Raw genomic sequence first — 9871 nt, 5'->3', positions numbered from 1 at the left:
TTAAAAGGAACATGATTTATCTGAATAAATAACAAATAAAGGAATGTTTTGTCTGTTGGTTCTGACAAAGAAAAAAACTATTAAATTTTTTAACTTTTTCTCTTGAGAGAACTAACTTATTTGGTTAAGACGTGTCAGCAGTGTTCAAGACCAGTAAGGCTCTGATATGCACGAGGAATACTCCTGCACATGCAACCAGCTATCTCCAGTGGAGATAGAGAAATGCAACTCAGCAAAAAGGCTCCTGTTGTTAAATTTCATGGGGGGAAAGGAGGAGGGTGCGACAAGAGACACATTTCACTGAGAGGAGAGTGGTGCCAGACTGGCATACCAGGGGTCTTGACGGGGGATAACAGAAGGTTCATCTGAACTACGGTGGATTAGTAACCTGAAACACAACACGTTTTAGCTTTTGCTTCATTTAGGGAAACAGGAATTGGCACGTGTTATAAGTTCGCAAGCAGAATTTGGTTGACTCGCCTTACCAAGGGAGTGAAGGTCATTCCACTACACTAGTACACTAGTATTACTAGCCTAGTCTCTGCTTTTTTACTCTCTCTTGTATTGTCATTGCAAAAGAGAAAGATTAATTTAACTTTTATTAACAAGTGAAATCCAAATCAGATTATAAGTCCTTAAAAAACTCTGGCCAGTGTGAGAGGAGCACAGAAGGCTACAGACAGATGGGGCCACACATAAAAAAGCTAAGTTTATATAGAATGTAATGCAGGGACATGGGAAACATTTTAAGCACTGACAGCAACAAATGGATTGATCTTCCAGAGAAATGATAGTTGCTGTAAACACACTGGGTCTTCTGAGCCCTCTGCTGCAGAGTATTATTTCATGAGTTCAGAGATCACAATGGCTTTCTCTCTGAACTCTGTTTGAGCTGTAAGGACAATCACATTTTGGGTCCACAAACGATATTGATTATATCTAAACTGTTGTTTTAATAGTTTACCTAATACTCAAATAGAAATTGTTGCATCCCTGAAAGCTTCACAACTGTGCAAATAAAAGTAATTTTGTTTGCCGTGTTGATTTGTTCCCAAATGATTTTCAGTTGTATGAATCTGCTGCAGTCTTTCACTTTAACACTAGTTATGCATGGAGGCAAAACTGTGGAGATAATTTTCCCTCTATGGTGGCACAATGTGCAAGAAAATGTGCCTTCTAGGGCGCCCTTCCAGCAGAGAAATTGCGATGCAGTGGCCATGTAGGTTGCCATACATGCAACAAAAGGGTTTGGAACTTTTTTACCATAAATGCATCATGACTTTCTGTCTGCTGCTGCTCTTTTTATTTTTTCTTCACCCCTGCCCCCAAACAGCCTGAGTCTGCCACTGCATCAAATAACATTGCTCTCACAGCTAAATATGGTCACTTCATTGCCTTGAATTTATTGCTTTATATATGATTGTATGCCTCTGCTGTAGACATTGCAGTGATCAGTGCATGTCTGCACAACTTTATTTTAACCCAGGCTGCACAGTTAACCCACATTGTGGCAAATTATGACAGCATCTGCAGATAAGACCTAGACACTATAGGGACAGGTTTCAGGCTGTGTCTGCTATAAAAGTGTTTTTTATTCTCCTCACAGCAAATGTTTACTAAAATGTTTCAGTGAAGCTCACCCTCAAGAATCAAGGTATTAATAGGATATAAAAGTATTGATACTATTTTCAGCTTTACTTGGCTGATCTGCATTCAGAAGCTATTTTAAGCCTTTAACGAGTCTTTTCCTGCTTGTTAAGTTGTTACGATACACTGTACAATGTGGGCTACTGAATAACAGCTTTCTCAGCAACATAGTGACCTTGTATATTCAACATGAATTTAGGTCAAAACCTCATTAAAACCACTGTCATAATCACAGCTGATGCTATGCAGTTTCTGAAGTGTGGTCTCAGCTCCTGGTTCAGAAATGTTTCATGTCTTTGTCATCTATGTATACATTGTAGCTGATGAATGATCAAATAGCCAATATTGCTATTATTATTTTCTGCCCCTTGATTAGCACAATATCATCCCCTGCTAATATCAAAGTCTTTTGCACAAAACCTAAACAAAAGCTTTGATTATCGAGCAGTTTACACAGTGTATGCTTGAATCAACAAAGGCAGTAACACTAGCGAAAGCATGTGACTTTTTTTCTGAGGCATATCTAGTTCTCCCCATGTGACTGGAGGAAAGCTCTCTCTCTCTCTCTCTCTCTCTCTCTCTCTCTCTCTCTCTCTCTCTCTCTCTCTCTCCCTCTAGTCAACTGGATTCCATTACCCTTTAGCCAGCAGAGCTGCTGGGGGTGAGAGGGCCAGATCCAGTTACTGGGAGAAAATGTCTGTTGAGACAGTGTATGATGAGGGATAAACTGCTGATGAGCTGAACAACTGTGCTCAGTGTTTTACCTGCCAAATGTACACACTCATACAAATACAGTAAGATGAGACATTTTGGTTCAGTAAGCGTGGTCAAGCAGGGGCTTCCTCCTTCCTTATGGTCAGACAACAGATGTCGGTTTTGATTTGTTTTGGACATCCATCTGCGAGAATGTTTTCCTAATTTTGCACACAATTACATACCAGTCGGAGGTGAAAGCCACTCATTCATTCTCTGAACTCATCCATAATATGTGGGTTTTTTTAAAATAGCAATCACTAATAATGCTTCATTTTGCTGCAGACCCCTAGACTCTGTTGGATTGGTATGTGAGGGTTCCGCAGCACTGCTATTGAGGTCAAGCAAAGGAACTCTACATTCATGCTTCTGTCTCTTATTTCAAGACCAGTACTGTGTTTGAATGTTTATTCTGTTGAAAATGTAGATTGTCCTTTTCAGTAATTCTTTCCTTTTATTATTTTAATTCCTTAAAATTGGAATAAATACAACATTTTATGTATGGGGTTAGTTGTCTAATCAGAGGTGTAGGTATGAACTGTGAACTCCAGTTGGTTTGCTTTAGGAGGTTGGGTATCTAGTAAAAAACATATGATTTTAACAAAAAAAATTATCTACATTTATCGGCACACTGTCAAAGCCTCATGGGAGATGTAGTTGTTGAATACTGTAGGCTAAAGATAATAATAACTGTTATCTTTGCATAGAGACTATTTTATTAATTGTGTGTTCAAAGAATGTGAACGAGCATCAACAGGTTTTTTCACGAGATATGACCAATATGATACAATCCTATATTTCACTTAAAACCAAGTTTTAAAGTTGGGTAAACGCTAATTTGGACAGCGTGTTTGCCATTCTTAGCTAAGTTTTGGTCAACTTGATAGTGTCAATATTATAAAATGTGTAATATGACTCCTCACAGGTAGATGATCCCCTGTGTGCAAATACAAAACAGGTTTGGGATGGATTAACCCCACAAAAAGCTAACGCCGAACCTCCGTTCACAGGTTACAGCGAGGATTTTACTTCACCTCACCCATGTAGCAACACAAATATTCCCTCCCCAAGCATTGGTCAATTATTTAATTTTAACATGATTTCGCAGCCAATCAGGGAAGAGCAGCGTTATACGTCGAGAGGCGTGTTCTGATTGGTCAAACCCTCGAGTCAGCTGAGGAGCAGGAATGTATAAATGATCCTCAGAAGTTTTCGCCTGCTGCAGTGTGTTTGTGTGTCTGTGTGTGTGTGTCAGTGTGGGAGGAAAAAAAAGAAAACGGCGTGCGCGTGTGAATTTATTTATGAGAAACCGTTTAAAACTGAATTATTTTGCACTAAATAATATTTAAGGTAAGTACTTTGATATTCAGAAGAATGGCTGTTAGCTAGAAATGAATGGCTAAAGCAGTGCGAGCTAAACTTCTGTTTAGTGAGGGGCGGATAAGTGAAGGGTTGTCTTGCTAATGGCTACATTTTGACAGTTTCAAGCGATAACACCCTTGGGTGCCGTAGCTACCTTAATGAGCCACCTGTCTCTTGTTGGGCTAAATTCAACCCGCTTCGACTGTTGCACTGACGCCTCTTCTTTTTCTTTTTCTTTTTCTTCTTCTGACGCCGTTTTTCAGGCAGCTTTGCTAAAACCACAGGAAAACAGCCCACTCCTGGAGAACTCAAGACTGTCACCATGGTTGCCACAAGCACATTAAAGACCAAAAGCAGCGAATGTATCTCAGAATTGGTTGACCGAAGATATGACCAGGCGTGCATTGAGAAAGGTACTGGCTCTTTCTGTGTGTTTTTGTCTGTGTAGATAACCTACTGGTTGCTGGATACTTCCCAGTTGTGTGCTTGTTTATCCCTGTGTGGTGCATGGCTGCAGCATTGGAGGGGGGCGGGGAGAGGGAAGTCAACAGAGGATGAAGTCATCCCTTCAGCCTGTCTGCACAACAGCAGCCTGTAATAGCTGTAATGGCAAATCTAACAGGATTCTTCTTTCCTAAGCTGAATTATTGTATTGCAAATGCTATACTATGATTGGTTTGATTCCTGTCTAAGGTTTTGGACAGTGTAGCAGTCTGTGATGTTTATTCTTCCTTTTCAAATGTGAGTGCCTACACACTGCAACTGGGGGATGCAACCACTCATACATTTGTGGTCAAAACTAAAGGAAAAACCTAGATTTGATTTGTGCATGCTGGCATCTTTTTTGGGGGGTGTATTTATTGTCCTGCAGTTAGTATGTTTATTTCAATAAGTATGCTGGCATTGATCCCTAAATATGTTGAACTTGCATTGTTTCCCCAGAACTGGATTTCTGGGATCACTGTTTAGCTGAGCCCCAGAGGAATGCAGATGTCACTGAGGACAGAACTTGTCAACAGCTGGCCAAGATGTTCGAAAACTGCCTGTCACGAGCGAAGAAGACGACGCTGCACTGCTCCTCTGTGCTGGTACCAGAGAACCTCACGCGGAGAATAGCTCGAGAAGTCCTGCGGCTGGCATCTTGCGAGCCCTGCGGCCTGCGTGGCTGTGTCCTCTACGTCCACCTGGAGCTGGACAAGGGCTGCAAGCGGCTGGAGCGCATCGTGTACGATGCCACTGTGGTGCCCACATTTGAGCTGACTCTTGTGTTCAAACAGGATGGCACCGCCTGGCCCAGCCTACGGGACTTCCTTTTTATGGGAACCTGCTTTGCCCCGACTTTTAGGCACGTACTTAAACTAAGCCCCGGTTTCCGGCTTGTAAAGAAAAAACTGTACTCCTCCTCGGCTGGTACCGTGGTAGAGGAGTGCTGAACTATGGGAGGGATTAAAAGTGGGATATCGGGTTTCCTGTGGGTAAACGCACTTCTGCCCAAATGTAAATGATGCTCCAGTGGTGTCATATTTTCTACAGTGTTTTTGTACAATATAGTTTGTCCGTTCAACTATTAGTAGCCAGTCGGTTCAGCTTGGAGCAAGGGATGTAAAGTTAAAAGCTTATGCATAGAGCCTGATAGTTCTGGGTTTGGCTTCAGTGTTTCTAAAAGTACTTTTTTTTTTTTTTTTTTTTATCAGCAAAATTGTAATATTCTGGGTGTTTGGGGGTTTTTTTTGTTTGTTTTTTTTCTAATCAGAGCATTTGTTGCTCAAACACAACTTTTGAATTATACATTTTGCAGATGAATGTAAAAACCGTGTTCACATCAACATGTTAGAGAGGGACGTACTGTGGGTACACTTTTGTTAAAGACACTAGCCACTTTGTTGATGCATCTGCCTGTTTCCAGATACAATGTATGTGTTCAGCAGCAGTAGACACACCTAGGCTTGACTAGGAGACTTAAACTTAGTCTTTGGGGGCCATATGTAGCTAGTTGTGTAATGCTGTATTTAGGGCTGTAGATGTTTTTAAGACTGAATGTCCTGTGAAGATGCTGCTGTCATGGTGTGGGCTTCTCACACTAGGGCAATGTGGATGCCTTAAATGTCAGAGAAATGTAATTTCCTTTTTTTTTTTTTTTTTTTTTTTTTTTCACTTTGATCACAGCTGTGTGTATGTGTAGTGTAAATGTTTTATTGCATTTTTGTTTTTATACCCTCTCCCATATAGACACGCCTTTTCAATGCAGACCCTTTATAGATCATTAAAAGGATGGTTCACCCAAACAGGTTTTGTTTTTACGTAATTTGTTAACCGGGACGTGCAAAGAAATTACTGGAGGTCCAGCTAGTAATTTGTGATTTTTGTTGAATTCCCCTCAGTTTTTTTATTTTTTTTTAAATTCTATTTGAAACTTCCTGCTAAAGGAAACCAGGTCTTGTCTATTAGACAATAAAACATTTAAACCCTATTTTACATTTGACTCAGTGAAGTTTGTTCAGTCTGAATAATTTTGTTTGTTCAGCAGTCACAGAACATTACTGTGCATATTCTGGGGCCATGACCGAGCCTGCTAAGCCTGCAGTGGGCAGGCAACAGTGGGACAATGCATGCTTTTTAAACAGAACAAACAGAACAAGATCTCTACAAGAATGTGATGTGTTTATTATGCTCGGCTAGTATGAGACAAGCATGACATCATGAAAGTCACTGTAGAACCACTTTATAGGCGTCATAATGTAGGTTATTTGCCACAACTTATACATAGAAACACACTTGTATCACTCCAACTATCATTTTATGAGTCCTTGCACTTTATTAGCAATATTTTATGATCCCATATGCTCCCTATGGGTCTACTAAGAAATATTGTCTGGTCAAGATTGCAAATAAGTAGCACAGTTTATGCGCATACACACTAGCTGTAGCTGTTAATATAAGCACATCAGCTGCTTGTTGTGCAAACCTGCAGAGTTTGTGTGACATTTCTCTCACTGTCTTTAATGGAGGTGTCTCCTTAGTGATTCTGTGTGCCTCTGTTTGTGAGCTATACAAATGAGATTCAGATGAGCGAGAGATTGTGACACTCTCGTGGGACATTTGTAGTAGAGCTCCTGACCTTTTACTACAGTTCAGTCTCTCATCTTCATAAAATGTATGGTTTAAGGCTAAATTAAGTAAGCTATTGACCTAATTGTGTAATACTTTATGTTGATTGCATTCAAGTTTTAGCAACGTTGACATCATTCATGCACCAGCAAGTGAACAGGGTGACGTGGTTACAGTAGGTTAATGGCAGAAGCACATGATCTTGTGCAAGATGCATCACTGTCATTGTGAGGGGACAAAGCACCAGTGATCATTTACTTGGTGTCACACGCCTGATCCCTCTCCCCTGCTGTGCTAATGTGGGTCAGCAATACAAGTTGACATTGTTGAGCCCATAAAATTATAAAACTCTGTCTTTGGCGATTTACTGGTAAATATACTACTATACTACTGATAAGAGTGTTACCTATATGATTATTCTTTATATACTTTAAGTTAAATCATACCCAAATGTTGAATCATGAAGTGACTGTCTACATATAAAAAAATATAAAAATAGAAATAGTTTTTGTTCACTTTGTTGGCAGGGTTAAATTAGAAGATGAATACCACTCTTGTTGGTTGTTAGCTCAAGCATCTGTGGGGCAAACTAGCTCCAGAAAGTCATTAGCCAAGCTCCAATGAAGTAATCCAGCACATAACCCTCCATAAAACCTTGACTTGTCTTTTTGTATGCATTAAACAAATATACATGTTAACTGTGAGTTGTAAATATCCCTGTGGATTTTTATTACCTTTGCACAGCAGGGTAGCTGTTTGTCCTTCTTTTTAATTTAAATACTAAACTGGCTTTACCATTATATTTGTTGCAGAGACATAAAAGTGGTATCAATATTCTCATTTAACTCTTGGCTAGAAAGCAAATAACTGCATTTTCCAAAACAATAAGGCCAGTATACTAATATATCTGCAGCCAAATGAGAAAAATTGGTGTAGGTTGACAGCTATGCTAAGTTAAGCCTTCTATCAATTGCTGAATTTTATCAGTTTACCAAGCATAATGAGGATCTTTGTCCCTTCTGAAATGTGACATTTAGAGTATACTACTTCCTCGGTTCACGTTGTATGTCCAAAGAAAGGCAGAGGCAGCAAATGCTCCTACCGAGGGACACACCTCATGGAAAAGTACTGAAGGCCTTGAGCTGCACTGTACTGGCTTGGCAGCTCATTCACCGAAGCCCATGAATCCATTGGTGGCCCTTGAGATTCTCAGTGTTGACATGATTCATCTCAACCCACACAGGTTTCAGTGACAGTACCATGTTGTGAAATGGTCAACATTACCCTGCCACAGCTGCAGAGTCTGATCAGATTGATCACACATCCACACTGCCTACATAGCACATACAGATGTTTATCACCTTTGAGTATCCTCTTCATCCCCATGGGCCGTCCAAGTCACTGGATAGGCCTGTTTGTTCCCGACTCTTGGCAGGGCTTGATTCCATGTTTCCTTTGACTCACAGAAGAACCTCTTTCTGGGAAGATGGAAATCTGATGAACTTAGATAAGGGTGCACGCATGTCACACTGGGATTGGGGTTGTTTTATGATCCAGAAATGTTTATCTGTTCCAACTGTTTATACATAATATATGTAAACAATAAACTTTTTTTTCTTGCTTTCCATTATGTTTTTTTTGTTGTTGTTGTTATTTTCAAGATATGCTCAGCAAATCTTATCAGACTTGGTTGTTTTTGTATCTTTAAAATATACAGTACTATACTATATCTATAAAAAGTAGAACAAATATAAATAGATTCAGAAATAGATCCTTGTTTACCCATTCAATATTCCCGTTTGGCAGCAGGTAGCCAACAGGGACTGAGCGTGTTGCTACCAGCTGCCCTGTGAGACTATAATGCTCATTTCACACCTGAAAACAAAAAAGGCTGACAGAAATGTCACTATACATGAGCCACTGTGACAAATCCAAACACACTGACTCCCAAACAGCAGAGAATGAAGACTCCAGAGAAAGTTGGACTCCTGAAATGGTGGGGTTGGTAAACATGAGCTTGCTGTTTGCTCTTCACTGACGTTGCATCACATGATTTTTTGGGGGGTATTGAAATTCAAATCTTTCAAACACAGGCCTCTCGCTGCCATTGGAGATGGCAAGATGCAATGTTGGTGAGTGGAATTTTAAATCTATTTTGCATTGCCAAGCAGCACTTTAAACACCTAAGCACAGAGTGCAGTGTGACAGGCTGAGGGACGGAGCCCATAGTGAATCATTTAATCCAACACAGGAAAACAAGCAAAATGTAAGATAATGTAGAATTTAATTCAACTTTAACTTTAATTTAAGTGTTAGCATGCTTAAACACTAAAGTAAGATCATCCGAACATGGTAAATATAGTTGCTGCTTAAATACCAACATTTGCATTTGTCATTGTGAGTATGTTAGCATTTACCTTAAAGCACCTATGTGTACCTAAGTATGGCCTTACAGGGCAGCTAGCATGACTCTAGTCTGCTTAGACTTGTAAAAAACATCATTAATGTTATACCGCTCAGTGCTTAGCACACAGTTGGGGGACAGAAAAACATGATTTCTAGGAAAAAATATATGAGCCTTGGTCCATACTATCAAATGTCTGACATGAAATGTTCTCACTCTGCTAGCATACTCTCCAAGCATGTCACCACTAATAACCTGAAAAATAAAAACACCTGCATGATGTAATGCAATACAAAGAAATAGCCCCAGCCAGGCTCTTGCCCTTAACAGTTATTTCATCATTTCACATGATGTTTTATGAACTGTTGATCAACTTGATAGTTGAAAGAACCAGACTGTCATCTAATTACAGCATTTGTGCGCACATGATTTAAAGTTGATCGCTTCATGTGGTCATAGATACCTCCAGGTCCTGTGTGTAACACAGGGTAAAGTACAGGCAGTGCCTTCCCAAGATGTGTCTTGGTGTCTTATTTTATTATTCATTTTATTGGCTATGTATTATATTACTTGAGTAAGAGACATTATTTTGTGTAA

General features: G+C 39.8%; 1 protein-coding gene across 1 annotated transcript; it reads left to right on the top strand.

Annotated features, from left to right (window-relative positions):
- Positions 1–3594: 3594 nt before the first annotated feature.
- On the top strand, positions 3595–6232 carry LOC127379645 (DNA damage-inducible transcript 4-like protein). Its single transcript, XM_051429535.1, has 3 exons — positions 3595–3750; positions 4026–4175; positions 4705–6232. Exons 2-3 carry the CDS (start codon positions 4085–4087, stop codon positions 5193–5195), a joined length of 582 nt encoding a protein of 193 aa, XP_051285495.1. The 5' UTR covers positions 3595–3750; positions 4026–4084; the 3' UTR covers positions 5196–6232.
- The last annotated feature ends 3639 nt before the right edge of the window (positions 6233–9871 follow it).

Source organism: Dicentrarchus labrax, unplaced genomic scaffold (assembly GCF_905237075.1).
Source record: "Dicentrarchus labrax unplaced genomic scaffold, dlabrax2021, whole genome shotgun sequence".
Lineage (NCBI taxonomy): Eukaryota > Metazoa > Chordata > Actinopteri > Moronidae > Dicentrarchus > Dicentrarchus labrax.
The sequence above is the reverse complement of the archived record's forward strand: the minus strand, read 5'-3'. Positions and strand labels throughout refer to the sequence as shown.

What these genes read in the sequence shown, in the direction of transcription:
- LOC127379645 (XM_051429535.1), top strand. Translation starts at nt 4,085, where the DNA reads ATGGTTGCCACAAGCACATTAAAGACCAAAAGCAGCGAATGTATCTCA. An exon ending in CCAGGCGTGCATTGAGAAAG is followed by an intron (nt 4,176 to 4,704) that starts GTACTGGCTCTT and finishes TTGTTTCCCCAG; the next exon opens with AACTGGATTTCTGGGATCAC.